The following is a 17569-nucleotide window of genomic DNA, read 5'->3' as shown; positions in this document are numbered from 1 at the left end:
ATTAGCTGAAATTGCACATATATATTACTATCATTTTGGATTTATCAAATACCCCCCAACTTAGATCATTGCTAGTCCCTTAGAAATGCCCTTCGATTTTCTTTGGCCTTCCCTTCTCGCCTTTACACCAAGAAGGTATCTGCATGAAGCATTAAGTTTATCAATCACATATCTAGATGAGCATTTTCCTTCAACGATCTAGGTCAAAACCTTTGCAGGAATACATGAACTTTTTTTCTCATGGTCTGAGCAAAACTGGTGGTCATAATAGGTCAGCTTACTTCTCTCTAGGTTCAACACCATAAAAAAAAAATTTCCTCACTTCACACATTGAACTGGGCCTCACCCCTCTTGGTTCACTCGCTCACGAGAGAAAGGGCTACCTAAGTGGTGATGTCCCTAAAAGCTTCATCAGACCTGAAATAGAGAGTATACACTCTTCGCCTCTTATTATGAGCACAAGGTAACAAGGCGTGTTAAGAAATGGCTTCCTATCTACTCTAAGCTTCAAGAGATATGAGAAGAAACGTTTAAGTAGAATGGGCAAAGTCTGAGTTAAGAAAGTCGGAGGAAGATTACTTATATAGCCTACTCCCAAGATTCAAGAAGAAATGTGGAAGGTAGAAGAAGGTAAAGATGATCCTCATAAGTTATTCTTCTAGGTAGAGAATGCATTCATCACGGAATGATAGGCAGTTCATAGGAAACAAATAAGAAGAAGAAGAAGAAACAAGCCCCATAGTAATTTTTCCTTTCTTTTTTCATAATATTGTAAAATGTATTCTTCATAGTAATTTTTCTGTATTTCCTGTTTTATTTATATTTTTATTTTTTTTGGGGGGGCGGCAAATAGAAGAAGAGAATAAGAAAGGATGTATAAACTACCGTAATCAAATAATTTTTCTTGAATGAATGTCAATCACAGATTTCATGCAATCACTCTACCCTCGAAGAGGATATTTTTTTTTTTTACTTTGAGGATCAGAAAGAGGAAATAGATTGAGAAGATGTAGAGTGAATATCAATGGAGAAGATTTAAAATCAGATGACAAATATCAATATGATATTGTTTTTAAAGATAAGAGAGATAGAACGACTTGGGAGTAAGGCATTTCATAAGCAAGGAGGTGGGGTCGTATATAGGTACGGTGAGGTAAAGGTGGTAAAGGGTCAGTAAGCATAGATGGATGACGATGGCAAATGAAGAATTGTGGGATGAAGATTTAATAAGAGGTATGAAATGGAGGGGTAATGTGCTCAAGACTTGAAGAAGTGCATCTCACTATCCAGCATATGATTTGGCTGATAGGTAGTCATTCACATAGATAGGTTCGGTTAAATCAAAATATGGGTGTAGTGGGGGTGTCACACTTTCACTCAACACTCAAATCCTTATCTATGGGGTATACACCTTTTGATTTTAAGATCTGTCCTTCACCCTACCATGTACTCTCGCCATTTGGGAATAAGATCATGTACTACCTAGAGATCAACATTGATGCCCCTATAATATGATCATAATGCGCTCAGTGAGCCTAGCTTCCCCACATTTTATTCTAAGGTAAAAAGATAAAAGGGGCTATCCAAAGTCTGGTTATGGCATGATGTTGAATTCAAGAATCTTTTATACCCCCCATCTCATTTAAAAAAAACATTGAGACATCATAGAAAATATAAAACTTTTAAGGCGGATTGAATCTCCCCCCACATAGTAGTTGGATAGTCCTCAATGCATAGGAAAATATAAAAAGGAGTTTAGAGGGCGCAAACAGTGGGTTGAGCGCTTTCATGTAGGTTCCTTCACGTCCATTTCATGTATTGGTGGTAGGCATTTTCTGAAACCAAAGAAAACAAAAGAAAACAAAAGAAAAACAAAGAAACAAAAGATAAAAAAGAAAATAATAAAGGTAAAAAATAGAAATAAAAGCTTTAATGCAGCTCTATGGATGTTACTAACCTGCAGGTTTTTCCAATATCATACTAAGGGGTTGATGAGGAGGATCATCATGTAAGTAAGGCTTCAGCCTTTGCCCATTCACTGTGAATTGTTTATGGGTTCTAGGATCCGAAATTAAAATGGCCCCATTTTCATATGATTCTACTACCAAATAAGGTCCATTCCATCTACTTTTTAGCTTACCAGGAAAGAGTTTTAATCTTGAATTTTAAAGCCATACCTTTTGATCTTTGACAAAGGTCCTTCTTCTGATGTTTTTGTCGTGGAAGGCCTTCATCTTGGCTTTGTATATCTTGGAGTTTTCATAAGCCTCATTCCTAATTTCTTCAAGTTCTTGGAGCTGGAGCAACCTGCATTTTCCTGCTTCATCTAAAGAAAGATTTAGCTTTTTAATTGCCCATGAAGCTTTATGTTCCAACTCCAATGGTAGACGACATGGTTTTCCAAATATCAACCTGAAGGGGGACATTCCTAAGGGTATTTTATAGGCTGTTCTATAGGCCCATAATGCTCCATTTAGTTTGTATGGCCAATCTTTCCCATTGGGCTTCACAATTTTTTCAAGGATTTTCTTAATTTCTCTGTTACATAATTCAACCTGCCCATTAGCTTGCGAGTGATATGGGGTAGTTACTCTATGTTGTACGCCATATTTTTTCAGAAGCTGTCTAAAATTAAAGTTTACAAAATGTGACCCCCATCACTAATTATAGCCCTAGGACATCCATATCTGTAAAAGATGTAAGTCTTCACAAAATCAGTGACAACTTTACTGGTATTGGTCCTAGTGGCTATGGCTTCTACCCACTTTGAGACATAGTCTACAGCCATTAAAATATACTCATATCCATTCGAATTAGGAAATGGTCCCATGAAATCAATGCCCCATAAATCGAAGATTTCTACTTCTAAAATGGGTTTTAGAGGCATATGATTTTTTCTATCAATATTTATAGATGCTTGACATGCTAAACATTTTAAATAAAAATCATGTGCATCTTTAAATAAAGTTGGCCAATAAAACCCACTCTCCATTACCTTATGGGCTGTTACCTTAGCTGAATAGTGACCTCTTCTTGGGTTGGAATGGCAGAATTTAAGGATGCTGTTCTGTTCTTCTTCGGGTACGCATCTTCTAAGAATTTGATCAGCTCCTTGATGGAATAGCCCTGGTTCTTCCCAAAAATAATCTCGCATGTCCTTGAAGAACTTCTTTCTCTCATTGTAGCTCCATCCTGAAGGGACTCTTCCTGTCACCAAAAAATTCACAATGTTTGCAAACCATGGAACATTTCCTGTTTGGATAGCCAGAATTTGCTCATCCGGAAATGCTTCATGGATAAGTGAGGAGTCATTTACTTTGATCCTAGAAAGATGATTAGCAACATAATTTTCACAGCCCTTTTTATCTTGAATTTCTATGTCAAATTCCAGTAATAATAAAATCCATCCGATAAGCCTAGATTTAGCTTCCTTTTTAGATAAAAGATATTTTAATGCCGCATGATCAGTGTAGACTATTATTTTACTACAAAGCAAATAAGGTCGAAATTTTTCTAAAGCAAAAATTACAGCTAGCAGTTCTTTTTCTGTGGTAGAGTAATTGAGTTGTGCATCAATTAAAGTTCTGCTAGCATAATATATGGCCACAGGTTTCTTCTCTTTCCTCTGTCCTAATACTGCCCCTACAGCAAAATCCAAGGCATCACACATGATTTCAAATGGCAAGCTCCAATCTGGAGCTTGAAAAATAGGTGCATGTGTGAGAGCCTTCTTCAGCTCTTCAAAAGCAAAAATAGCACTTTTATCCAAAGTGATTTCATTAGTTTTACTAGAAAGGAAATTTTAGCAAAGTTTTGAATGAACCTCCCATAGAAACCTGCATGGCCGAGGAACCCTCTAAGGGTTTTTAGATTTGTGGGGAGTGGAAGACCCTAGATGACTTCTATTTTGGCCTTGTCCACTTCCAGTCCACGATTGCTGACCTTGTGCCCCAATACCACTCCCTCCTGTACCAGAAAATGAGATTTTTCCCAACTTAGCACAAGGTTACTTTCAATGCATCTTTGAAGAACTTTAGTAAGATTTAGAAGGCAATTTTCAAAAGAATCTCCAAATACAGAAAAATCATCCATAAAAATTTCTAAACAATCACCTACTAAATCAGAGAATAAAGAGTTCATGCATCTTTGGAAGGTGGCTGGAGCATTACATAGGCCAAAAGGCATGTGCCTGAAGGCATATGTACCTAGAGGGCTAATAAAAGTTATTTTCTCTTGATCATCAGGATGAATGTTAACTTGATTATATCCTGAATAACCATCAAGAAAACAAAAGAAATTCTTTCCTGATAGTTTTTCAAAAATTTGATCAATGAAAGGAAGGGGATAATGGTATTTCTTTGTAGCCTTATTTAATTTTCTATAGTCAATACATACCCTCCATCCAGTTATCAGCCTCTTCTGGATTTCTTCTCCCTTTTCATTGATCTCTATTGTTACTCCAGATTTCTTTGGCACCATGTGAACAGGGCTGACCCATTCACTATCAGAAATGGCATAAATAATACCTACATCTAGCCATTTTAATATTTCATTCTCTAATACTTCCCTCATACGTGGGTTCAGCCTACGTTAGTGCTCCCTAGAAGGTTTAGAATCTTCTTCTAAAAATATTATATGTTCACAAATTGATGAAGGGATTCCTCTAATATCTTCAAATGTCCATCCTAATGCTCCTTTATGCTCTCTCAATACCTTAAGCAAATCATTTTCTTGTGAAGGAGTAAGGGACGAGGAAATAATCACAGGTAAGGAATTTCTAGAATCTAAAAATGCATATTTGAAAGATGATGGGAGAGGTTTAAGCTCTAAGTTCAAATCTAGGGAGAGTGTAGGAGGCTCAGGTTCTACTCTTTCCTCGTTGGCATCATCTACTCTCAATAAAAACCCTCGAATAGCATCGACATCATCCTCCTCTTCATCACAAAATTTTAACTCTTCGTTACTCCCTTTAGGACATTTCATCATCTTGGATATGTCTAATTTAACTCTTTCCTCTCCAACCTTAAATTCAACAGTCCCTTTTTCCCAATCCATGATTGTTCTAGCTGTCAACAAGAAGGGTCTTCTTAGAATGATAGGCGCTACACTTAGATCTCCCTTTACCTTTACCTCAGTTACAATAAAATCGACGGGGATCTCACAATTTTCAACGTTTATCATCACATCAGATAACCTACCCTCTGGTTGTCTAATTGTTCCATCAGCTAGCAATAGATCCATGCAGATTTCCTCTAATTCTCCAAAACCGTATGCCTCATATAAACTTTTGGAATAATACTAGTACTAGCTCTTGTATCTAATAATACTCTAGTAAAAATCTTTCCTCCAATTTCACATGTAATAAAAGGAGCTCCTAGATCTTTCTTTTTAATGGGAACAGAGTTTAAGATACTAGAGGCATTTTCGGAAAGCTTAACTACCTCCTTGGTTTTCCTTGATGTCCATGAATCCTTTAAATATTTCTTTAAAGAAGGTGCACATTTAATCATATCCTCTACGGCTATTGACATAGTGGCTTTCTTGAAATTCTCTAGGAGTCTATACTCATAATCAGGAGAAGACTTAAGGGGTTTTAAGGCTGAAGGATAAGGAATGGGAGGGGTGTAGGTTGAAGGTAGGGGTTCCACACTAGGTGATGGAGCCTCTCCTTCTCTTAGGTTATTTTCCTCCAATTTTGTTTTTTCCTTGCCTCGGTGAGGATCTTGAAGTTCCTTGCCATTTCTCAATTTTGAAATGGCTTGAATTTCTTCAAGATCTTCCTCATTGTCATGATATAGGGTTTCCTCTTGTAAATGACATAAATTTTTGGGATTAATGGAAGGTTGAGTTAGAAATCGACCTGAGTGGGAGTTGGATTCAACTCCCTTACCTCCATGGTTAGTTGTTCTTTGCTTCAAGCTCTCCAATAGCTGTCTGGTCTGCTCTTGCGCATCCATCATCATTTTTGTCTGTGTTTCCATCATGGCTTGCATGCGCATCTCCATTTCTTCCCGTAGCCTTCGATTCTGCTGCTCTATCATGTGAGAGATTACAGGTGTTAGAGTGGACAAATCTTGTACCTGGTTTTGTGGAGCTGCTTGATAAGACTGCTGTGGTGGGGTGTGGAATTGGACTCGTTGCTGGAAAGGGGCCTTGGTTCCTTGGTAGTAGATTCCTTGGTTGTTGTAGATGTTCCTCTTTGGTCCTCCCCAAGGCTGTTGGTTGTGGTTCAACAAATGGACCTCCTACTCTCCAAGTTGGCATGCTCCATCCTCATGATCTCTGCTTGAACATATAGAACAAATCTGTGCTTTCACAAGGGGTGAGTTAGGGAGAAAAGCATTCTTTAGAGTGGAAGTCAATTCTTCAAGTTTCTTGTTGGTTTCTCTTATCCCTACATGAAGATCAGCTTCCTTTGAAGTTATTTGCAGCACTCCTCGTTTTGGGTTGGCATTTCTTCCATTTTGACTTGCTCCTATTTCCTATAGGTCAGTTTCAGCCACCCTTTCCAAAAGATCAAAGACTTCATCCTCATAAGCCATATAGAACGAGCCACCAGCTATTTGATTCACTTTACTTTTAAAAATATCAGGAAGTGATTCATAAAAAATTTCAGCTAGCAGACATTTTTCTATTCCATGGTGAGGGCATTTTCGGATTAATTCATTGAACCTTTCCCATGATTCACTAAATGCTTCATGATCATGGGGACAAAATTTCTGAATTTCTTTTCTATAAAAATTAGTTTTGGAAAGGGGATAAAATTTATGTAGAAATTTATTCTGCATTTCTTCCCATGAGTTAAATGTTATGCCTTAATTTCTATACCATGCGAAAGCCTTATCTTTCAAAGTAAGCGGAAAATATTTCATTTTTAAAGCTTCAGTAGTTAAACCAGGAATATTTTGAGAGGAACATCGAATATGAAAATCATCAAGAAATTCTAAGGGGTTTTGAGAAGAATGACCAGTAAATTCAGGGAGAGAGTTCAGTAGGGCATTGTCATACCTAAACATAACCCCCTCACCTACATTGATGTTGATGCCGGTTTGCCGTAGACTTCCTGATGCAGTAGATCTATCCAGCATCGTCCTTCTCCTCCCTTGTTGTGGCTGACCATCTTCTCCCATATCGACTTCTTCTTTATCATGAGCTGTAAGTGTTGCTGGAAGAGCAGGATATTGAGTGTCTAGATCTTCCTCAACACTAGTCCCAGCCTTAGACCTTGTTAAGACCATCAATCTCCAAAAAAGTAGTTAGAAGTACCGTTTGTTGAGGGTTAGCTGCCCTCAACTTTGGCAAAAGAGGAAAAAATACAAATTCACTAAAAACAATCACCGTGCTCCCCGGCAACGGTGCCAGTTGATATCTCAGATTTTGGGGTAATTAGTGATGAGCTAACTTCACTAATTAGTGTTGTTGGTTTATCCGAATTAAAACAACAAAAAATTATAATAACCTTACTAGCGTAGGGAGAGTAAGGGTCGATCCACAGGGAGCAAGGGTTTTGTGCTTTAGTTTTGTACTTTATAATAATTTTAGAGCTAGGTTTACTACATATGACGATAAATAACTAAATAAAAATATATAACAAAGAAAAATAAAATATTATTATAATATTATAATAATATTAATAGGCAGAAAATAATTTTTGGGTATTTTTTAGGAGTATTTGAAAGCTAAAACAAAATAGGAAATGAAACACTTTGGCGCTTTGGACTTAGTCAAAATTTGGCTAAGTCCAGATGCCAAATGGGGAAGGTTCCTTGGTGGAGGAGAGAGAAAAAAATGGACTGTACCAAAATCACTCTAGAATGAGTTCTAGAACGAATTTTAGAGCGTGGTTGGATGCACTGGAACCGTCTGGATATTGGCTAGCTGATCCAAGACCTAACCAAAAGACAAAAGATGAACAGAAAAGAATGAAAAAGTAGAAATAAGAAGGTAACCTCTTTGTCACACCCGTTAAGGTCCAAGGGACTTCTTCTTATTCTTTCCACCAGCTTCTTCAGCCGTGGATGCGTCCTGCTCAGCCTAGCACTCACTGAGGTGAATGGATCTATGACTCAATTGCACTTAGGCCACGAAACATTACTTTGAATTGAAGCACAAGATGAATTTTACAATAGGGTGAAGGGGTTTATATAGGGAGAGAGAGCAAAGGAGAGCCATTGGAATTTTAATACAATGGATGGCCAGATCTTCTTTTCACGGTCATGATCCACGTCCATTATGGTCCTCCAATTAGCATTGAGACCTTTGAAATATTCCATGGACGTTCAAGGCTTCTTTCCTTAATTAGTATTAAAGGTGCTATCTTTAAGTCTCCACCCTTGGATGTTTTGTGGATTGAATGGCTGGATCTTCTTCTCTGGCTTGGATCCACGTCCAAGGTTGTCCTCCAATCATCATTTAAGGCCCTGAAATATTCATAAATAATCATGACTGGACCTTCCCCTTGCCCTCCTTTCTTTGGCCCAACATGCCTCTCCTAGTGGGCTTAGTGGAGCTTCCTTAGTGGGCCTTTAGACTAGAGCCAACTGTCTTGCTTTGGGCCTTCTTTCTTGGCCCAGGGTTGTGGCTGAGCCTGCTCCTCTGGTCCAAATAGCTTCCTCTTCATTTAATTATACCCTTTATTTATGAAAGTTTCGCCTAATTCCTGCATCTTCCACATAAACTAAGAAGAGATTGAGATTCATTCCACTTAACTCATTGAGTTAAGTGGGGTTAGTCCCAGAAATGATAATAATTAACTCCAAATTAGAAAAAGGTGATTTTGGTTCATGATGTTTCACAACTTAACATAAATGTTGATAATATATCCAGATAAAGATAAAGAAGTAGATAAATTAGCTGAAATTGCACATATATATTACTATCATTTTGGATTTATCACTTATCATGTACGAATAATGTTGGAGGCCCTCCTGAGGAGAGCTCCATGAGAAATCTCTTCATTAACACTCAACCTTCGATGAACCCAAAAATATGGCATGTACTCCTATATATTTTAATGTTATATTGGTATTATTTTACTTATATTATCTTCATTATGATATGAATTCCCATTTCATTAATTAAACGGGCTATTTCTTTAGAAAACAAGTTTAAATTACTGTTTACATAATTTAGAAGCCCATTAATTCTGATTGATAAAATGTAAAAACCAACTTTAATGGTTTCCATTCTTCTCATTAGTGGGTTATGTTATTGCCTGGCGGGCTATAATATAAAAAAGAGAAAAAATAAAGAAAATATGTCTTACAATGATGTGCTTGTGGCTCAGCTAGCTGATATAGTGTTCAAGTGACCCACAAGCTAGCAAGCACAAAGAGCTCAAGCCGCTTGTAGTTGGAAATTGCCAGTGTGCAAGCAACAGCACCTAGTGGCAGCAGCATAGTGAGCCCTTAGCATATCCGCAAGAAAAGCTCATATAATGCCTAAACTGAAGCCCAGCATGCAAACGCACAAAAGGGGGAAGTGTTTATTTATTTTCCATTACAACCCAGAATATGTTTATATAGCACTCTTATTTTTCAACACCTTTGGTATAAGACATATGTCTACCATATTTCTTTCAGTCTCGCACTGAGATGAGCAAACAAGTCTAGACAAGCATCGCAGCCCAATGGGCCGCAATCTTAAGAAAATAAGAAAGAAGCCATAACTGGATCATAACACGATGAATTAAGCTCACCTATATAATCTTAGCCCTATGATTTTCTTAAGGAATACTGGATGGCCCCACTTAGGGCTGTAAAAGAGGCTGAATGGCCCCAAATTTCTCATCTTCTAAGCATTCTTCTCACGAGCAACACGAGACTTGTGCAGGCTCGTACTGCCAAATTAGAGTTGGTGACAACTACATGGAGGTGTGACAAGGTCTAGAAGGCATCGGAGGAGGTCCAAAATGCCAAGAGGTGTGCCAGCACAAAATAAGAGGAGTAAAGTTGTACACGGATGCCAGGGGCCAATGATCGGCTCCCCACCCTCGGCTAGCCTGATTCAAGAAGTCTCCAATGCATTTCTGAACTTTAACTATTGATAGTACGTTTACTAATATATCTGAATTTTTGGAATCAGAACAAGAGACCACTAACTTACACCTATTATGCGCACTATACCATTAGTCTATGACCGTCACCCTAATACACACCTTTTTTAATACACATATGTTCGTGTTCACCCAGTCATTACAAGGTCATCATTGACAAAGGGCCAGTATGAATGCAATCTCAGAAAGAAGTGGTCAAGAAGATGCAGGTATCTCTACAATAACATCCCTCACTCTACACATGGCGTGGGTAAATTCTTGCATAGATGTTTGTTCAATGCAGATCCTTCCTTACACAGCGCCCCAAGTAGGGTTTCATACAGGGGAATTTCGTATTAGCCTTGAGACTCACTTTATTGGTACCTAAGGAAGACCTAACTTGGCACATATGTATTGATTGTCGTACTCCTCAACTAGAAGACATGATGGTAGGGTCCTAGACATTCTCCAAGATCAAAATGTGACTTGTCTAGCATCAAGTCTAAATACGTCCAAGAGATGAGTGAAAGTCTGCCTTAAAAACAAAAGATGGCCTATACAAAGGGTTGGCCATGTCATTTGAACTCTCTAATGCTTCCAGCACGATTATGTAAATTACGACTCATGCATTGCAGGAGAACTTGAGAATATCTGTAGTTGTTTTTATTTCAACAATATACTGATAGACAATCCTTCAGCCATTTCCAAGTCATCTGTCATGTTCTTTGAGCTCAGAATTTCTCGGCTACTCTTAAAAGTGATGTTTATTTGAGAGTAAGGTGTTATTCTTGGGGTTCATTGCCTTCACTAAAGGAGTCACTATGTATCTTGAGAAGGTATGTACCATTGGAGAATGGCAAACACCTCGTACCATCCATGACATATATTGTTTCCATAGTTGTGACACATTCTATGGACACTCCATCGTGATGCTAGTTACAAATTGCCTCCACAAGAGCAGGTTTGAGAAAATTATAACCATGATGGTCAATATACCCATCTTCCACATTCCGGATTTGATCTCTTACTAGAAGTCGTATGTGACGCCTTAGGTACAAATTGAGGAGTCCTGATGGAGGACCATCGTGCCGACGACGACCTGACGATGACGACGACATCTGCCGGATGACCGACGATGACCCGCCAGGAGCCACGTCGGACAGCTCGTGCCGACGTCCGCAACCCGGGGTTTAAGTACTCCGGGTAGGTTCGAACAATTTATGTTTTTCTATGTGTATTTTCTTTGCATTCCGAATTATGGATTGGGCCAGTATCGTAGGGTCCATCCTCGTCTTTCTTTTATTTTAAAGATTGTATTTTGATTTTGTAAGGAGAGGTCAAACCACGTCTCATGACGGTTCCACCTCTCCCCACGTATCCTTGGCACCCCTCCTCCCTATATAAGGGGAGGGCATGCCCAAGGGACTACTTGGAAGTTTTTGAATTGAAAAGTATTTTCAGAACTCTTCTCCCTTATCGTAGCTGTAGCGTAGGGGGTTTGGCTCGCCCCGTCTCTTCGTCGAGATCACTCCGGAGAGGGTAGAGCCCACGTCTTGTCCGTCGAGATCACTCCGGGCGGGACGTGTTCAATCGTGCCATCGAGATCACTCTGGCACGTTCCAGATTTCCAAGAAGCCGTTGAATCAAGAATTGAGAGGATTCCCATCGAGATCACTTTGGGCGTCCTCAAGGTTCGTGACGACTACGGTGCCGTGCTGCATCGGGACATCTACCTCCAGCGAGGAGGAACGCCCGCGACCGATCAAGAACCATCTCCGCAAAGGTTCTTGATTTCTCCCTCCACCTTCATCCTTCTCTACCCTCGCCTCGCCCGCATTCCTCCCCGTTCTTGACCATCTCCATCCATTCCTCATCGATTCTTGATCCCTCAACCGAATTCTTGACATCATTGTCCATTTCCCCATCCATTCTCCTTCCCTCGCCACCCATCTTGATCCTTCCACCGTTCTTGACCACCCACATCCCTCCGCTACCTTTCCCGCCTCTCGTCTCCTTCGTCCTTGGTCATATTCCACCTTTCTTGATCACCATCGCCCCATCTTTCCCCTGACCTTGATCACCGCTCCCCCCCCCCCTACCTGCTTCTTGGCATCCACCCTCGCCGCCCAACCCTTTCCGGTCGCGGCTCCGTCCCGCGCATCCACCCGCGTTGCACCGCGGCACCACCCGCGCGGCAGTCTCACCGGAAGTTGCAAGCCCCGCGGCGCGACTCCGCCCGCCGCATCAAGAACGACGCCCGCGCCGCTGGTCTGCCCCTCGCCGCCACCCATACCGTCCAGCGGTATCGCCCCACTCCACGTTCCAGCTCCGTCGTGCCTAGGCCTCGCTCGCGCCGCGAATCCGCTCGTGACGCAGACTTGCGCCGCTCGGCGATCCTACCGCACGCCGCGGACTCAACCCCGTCGCAGCTCTGTCTCCGCGCCGCGGGCTGGTCCCGCGCCACCTCCATCGCCGACTACGACCGGCGCTACTCCGCCGAGTGTGCCACGATCCCACCCCACCGCTCGGTACTCGCCTGTGATTCAGCGTCACTCGGTGATCGTCCATCCTCACAGCGCTGTGAACCTACCGACGACTCATCCGTCATCACGTTTCGTCCGATCCCCCGCCCCCGCCCGGCTCGCCGACGCCTCGCCTGCCGAAACACGCCATGGACTACGCGCTCTCAGGTCAGCTCGTCTTCTCTCCATCTTAAATCAGTATTATTATTACCTGCAGTGCCGTCTTCCGCTATCGCGTCCTCTGCCCCGGTGCCTCGAAAATCGCCAGAAATAGGATTAACCACCATTGACGAGAATAGGAGCTTTCTAGAGGTAAACAGACTGTCCTCTGACCACTTAAATTCAGAACTTGACAGGGCCGTTGGACGCCCCTCTCGCCTAGACGTCTAGTAGATTCCGAGGGTCCTCGGGAGTTTGATCCTCGGATCATTCTTCTTGGGTGATCGTCCCGATCTACGTCGTTATCTTTTGAGGTTTTGTATCGCTCGTCCATACGTGCATTATTTTTGAATATCATCTCACAGCACGACATCATCATCTCCTGTGACGTGAAACGTGCCGTTCGATCTCGGCCGATAGCGTTTCGCATCATATTGGTATCAGAGCCGGTCGTGTTAGCTCTTGCTTAACACGGTCGGTTGGATATTTTTACGCTTTGATATATTGCGCGCATCATAATTTGAAAATCCATTCGCATATTACACGTCATAGCATCTCATCCATCACGTGCACTTCCCCTAGATTATTTTTAGACGTGAATGGTTGACCATAGAATGGTTCGTACGCGGGCCCAGTGTCGGGACACCGACTACCTTGATAGAGACGAGGATCGTGAATACGATCCCGTCGTGGGGGATCCTCACCTCGAGAATCCCTTTAGCAAACCACCACCGGACGAGCCATTGGATCCGGAGGAGGCATTTGTTCCTCCCCCCTATCTCGAGGTCCCGCCCCTCGGGACTCGATCGACGGAGCTGAACCGGCACCTACGGCGCATCGATCTTCCGAAGACCGTCATTCTTCCGCCATTGTCCCTACCCGTAGGGTCATGGCGACTGAGCATTATGACGAGCCCATGGCTCGTGAGGTGACCCAACGACCGGGCAAGGCCCCCATTAGGGACCCTCCCGTCCAAGAGCAGCCGCCGTATTATCCCGAGGTGCCACCGACTACCTACGCCTACCCGGAGGAACGAAGGGACCGTCGACGGTCCCCACCTAGGGATCATTATCGTGAAGACCGTCGGAGAGGCCCCACCCTGGATTATGATGATCACCACAGCGACCGACGCCGCTCCCCGCCGCTGGGCGAGAGACGAGACACCCGACACTATGATGACTATCCCCACCCTCAGGACAGGCAGCGGTACGCTCAGCATGACGCTGGGTTTACCAACCCCAACCGTATCCCGGTGCGTAATGCACCTCATTACTCATCCCGCCCAGGTAGTCCGCAGGACTCACTACCCGTCCGACGCCCGGACGCCGTCACTTATGGAGGCAGCTCCGCCTACCCTCCTCACCACAGTGCCGCGCGCGTCCACGTACCAGATCATTACCGGGACGCCCCCGCTCCTCCACGAGCCCCATCGAGGCACGCCCCCGATTACGACCCACCACCCCGACAAGACCTACATCCGGCTGATGATCACCGATATCCCCGATATCCAGATCATCCACCTCGTCGGGATGAGGGATACCCGCCACGATATGCGTCTCCTCCGAGACGTCACCATCGCGACGAGTACCCCGAAGGAAGGCCGTACCCGTAGGCCCCACCTCGATATGACGATTACCGTCACGAGGAGCGTTGAGATTACGATCATCACCGGGGTGCTCCACGCCATCCTCCTGCTCGTCGTCATGATGACGAACACGAACGACGACGTGAGGCGCACCGGGCAATGAGACAGAAGAGCGTACGACTTGAGGTTCCCATCTTCGACGGTTCCCGGAACCCGAAAGATTACACTGATTGGGAATCAGATTTGGAGAGTTACTTTCAGTGGTACAAGATGGACGACGATCTTTGTGTGGAGTACGCCGAAGTACGGCTTGGAGGGCAAGCCAAAATCTTATGGAAGAATGAGAAGGAAGCCGCACGACAGCGCCGAGATCCGCCCTTCACATGGGCAGAGATGTCACGTAAGCTTACGGACAAATACGTCCCTAAGCTGTACATGACGCACCTAATGCTGGGCTGGATGAACTTGCGTCAAGGAAAACGCAAGGTCTCCGAGTACATCGTAGAGTTTGAGTACAGAATGCGATGCAAATTTGTGGACAGCCCACAAATCCAGATCGCCTTTTTTATTCACGGGTTACGGCAGGACTTAGGCACCCAAGTCTTGGAGCAGAACCCGGCTACGGTTGACTTAGCATATAGCCTCGTTGAGAGCAACGAGTTCAGTACAGAGAGCCTCGCCGCCACCGCCCTACCCGCTCCTCGACCGGCTTCATCCACGATTTCAGCGGCCCCGTCGCGCACTACTTGGACCCGGAGTTCGGGACCTGCGCCCAGGATGACCAGTACCACCCCGACTCCGCCAGCACAGGCCGCGCCAGCCACTGTCCCGGTACCAGCTCCGGCTACCCCGTCGGCTCTATCGACGGCTCGAGCTCCGAACGCCCCTAGAGAGCCCATGCAATGCTTTAAGTGCAAGGGGTTCGGACACCGCCGCAGTGACTGCCCGTCACTTATGATTATGGACATCCATGGGCAACCCACTGAAGACCAACAGGACGACGACCTTGAGGTCGACGAGTATCCGGGCGAGGACCCCGATGGTGATGAGTTGGATGATCCCCTAGGATACATCCAGATCACACCGATCACTCCTACCGCTACCTACCCCGTCGCCACCGTGGACACGCGAGAGATTGGGAGACCTACTTGCACACCGCGAGTGGGTCCGACTTCCTCCGCTACCACTATGGCTACTCGACCAGTCGACGTTGCGCAGCGAACGTCGATCTTTCATACATACGTCAAGATTGGAGGACGTACCTACAAACTGATGGTTGACAGTGGGAGCTGCATCAACGGGATTTCAGAGGATACGGCAACCCGCCTAGGATTACCCCTGATTCCCCATCCGACGCGGTACCAGGTTTCTTGGATTGACGCATCGACCATACCGGTCAAGATGCAATGCTACGTACCGCTGAAGATGAGTACCTACGACGAGAAGGTCTTCTGCGACGTCCTACCAATGAAAATTGGTAGCATCATATTGGGCAGACCGTGGCTATTTGACCACGACGTACAGCTGTCCGGGCGAGCAAACACTTGCTCGTTCATCTACGGTGGGCGTCGACTAGTTTGGTACCCCTCGGTGCGGATACCCTCGCTGCCCACGCGATCAGCACCCGCGCCCCCGCGCCCCACACCTACTGCCATTGTCACCAATGGCTTGATCTTCCGACGGGAGCTGGAGGACGGCGACGACCCGCCCCTGGTCTGTTATGCAGTCACCTTAGCATACGAACCCACCATGGCAGCCCAGGACGTTCCGCCCTCGGAAGTCGTCCAACTCCTTGAGGAGTATGATGATGTGTTTCCGGCCGAGCTCCCTAGCGAGCTCCCGCCTCTTCGGCATATCCAGCATGCCATTGACTTAGTTCCCGGAGCTACCCTCCCAAACCTGCCACACTACCGGATGGACCCGGTTAAGTACGAGGAGTTATATTCGCAGGTGAAGGAGCTCCTAGCAAAGGGCCTGATCAGGGAGAGCCTCAGCCCTTGCGCCGTTCCGGCACTGCTCGCCCCCAAGAAGGATGGCACTTGGAGGATGTGTTGTGACTCACGGGCCATCAACAAAATCACGGTAAAGTACCATTTTCCGATCCCGCGGGTACAGGATTTATTCGACGAGATGGTCGGCGCGTCTATCTTCTCCAAGATAGACTTACGGAGTGGCTACCATCAGGTCCGAATCTGACCGGGAGACGAGTGGAAGACGGCCTTCAAAATCAAGGACGGACTATTTGAATGGAACGTGATGCCCTTTGGGTCGTCCAATGCACCGAGCACCTTCCAGAGATTGATGAATGAGGTGCTTAGGCCATTCATCAGACGATTTGTCGTCGTCTATTTTGACGACATCCTAGTCTATAGTAAGACTAGGGCGGAGCACACTCAGCACCTTCGGCACGTCTGCGACTCACTGCGACAGAAGAAGCTCTACGCACATCCGAAGAAGTGTTCCTTCTTCACAGCCGAGGTTTCCTTTCTAGGTTTTATCTTATCAGCACGCGGAGTGGCCGTCGACCCGTCTAAGGTCGAGGCTATAGTGTCGTGGCCAAAGTTGAAAAGCATACACGACGTAAGGAGCTTCATCGGATTGGCGACCTTTTATCGACGTTTCATACCGGGTTTTAGTGGCATCACCGCCCCTATTACGGACATCCTCAAAAGCGACAAATTCGAGTGGACCGGTCCGGCTGACCAGGCTTTTGAGCTTCTCAAGAAGCTCATGACCGAGGCTCCAGTCCTGAAGTTGCCGGATTTTAGTGACGTCTTCGAGGTCGCCTGCGACGCATCCGGAGTCGGCATTGGCGGCGTGCTTAGCCAGCGAGGACACCCGATCGAGTTCTTCAGCGAGAAGTTGAACGACACTCGCAAATGGTACGACAACTATGACCGAGAGTTCTATGCTCTCGTCCAGTCCCTCCGTCACTGATGCCACTATCTACTACCGAAGGAATTCGTGCTCTTCTCGGACCACGGAGCTCTCCGTCATTTGCACGACCAAATAAAGGTCAGCGATCACCACGCGAGGTGGATCGCCTATTTACAGGACTTCACCTTCGTCATCCGCCACAAGAAGGGCAAGGACAACGTAGTCGCTGATGCCCTTAGTAGACGTCCTACTGTCCTTAGCATCATGACTACCCAAGTCTTTGGTTTCGTAAGGATAAAAGAAAGCTATACCGACTGCCCAGATTTCTCCGACGTCTATGCATCACTCACGAGCTCTTCCCCGACTCGGTCCAGAGATTACCTATTGGACGAC

At 44.7% G+C, this 17569-nt stretch overlaps 1 protein-coding gene and 1 non-coding gene across 2 annotated transcripts; both read left to right on the top strand.

The window, feature by feature from the left end:
* The first annotated feature begins 6633 nt into the window (after positions 1–6633).
* Positions 6634–6742, top strand: LOC144708106 (small nucleolar RNA R71). Its single transcript, XR_013582652.1, has one exon. It is a non-coding gene; the product is annotated as a small nucleolar RNA R71 (small nucleolar RNA).
* A 7716-nt stretch (positions 6743–14458) lies between these two features.
* Positions 14459–17236, top strand: LOC144707900 (uncharacterized). Its single transcript, XM_078581155.1, has 2 exons — positions 14459–16149; positions 16630–17236. The coding sequence occupies exons 1-2, from the start codon at positions 14459–14461 to the stop codon at positions 17234–17236; spliced, it is 2298 nt and encodes a 765-aa protein (XP_078437281.1).
* Positions 17237–17569: the final 333 nt, after the last annotated feature.

This window comes from Wolffia australiana, chromosome 9 (assembly GCF_029677425.1).
Source record: "Wolffia australiana isolate 7733 chromosome 9, ASM2967742v1".
Taxonomy (NCBI): domain Eukaryota; kingdom Viridiplantae; phylum Streptophyta; class Magnoliopsida; order Alismatales; family Araceae; genus Wolffia; species Wolffia australiana.
This window is presented reverse-complemented; position numbering and strand designations above follow the sequence as displayed.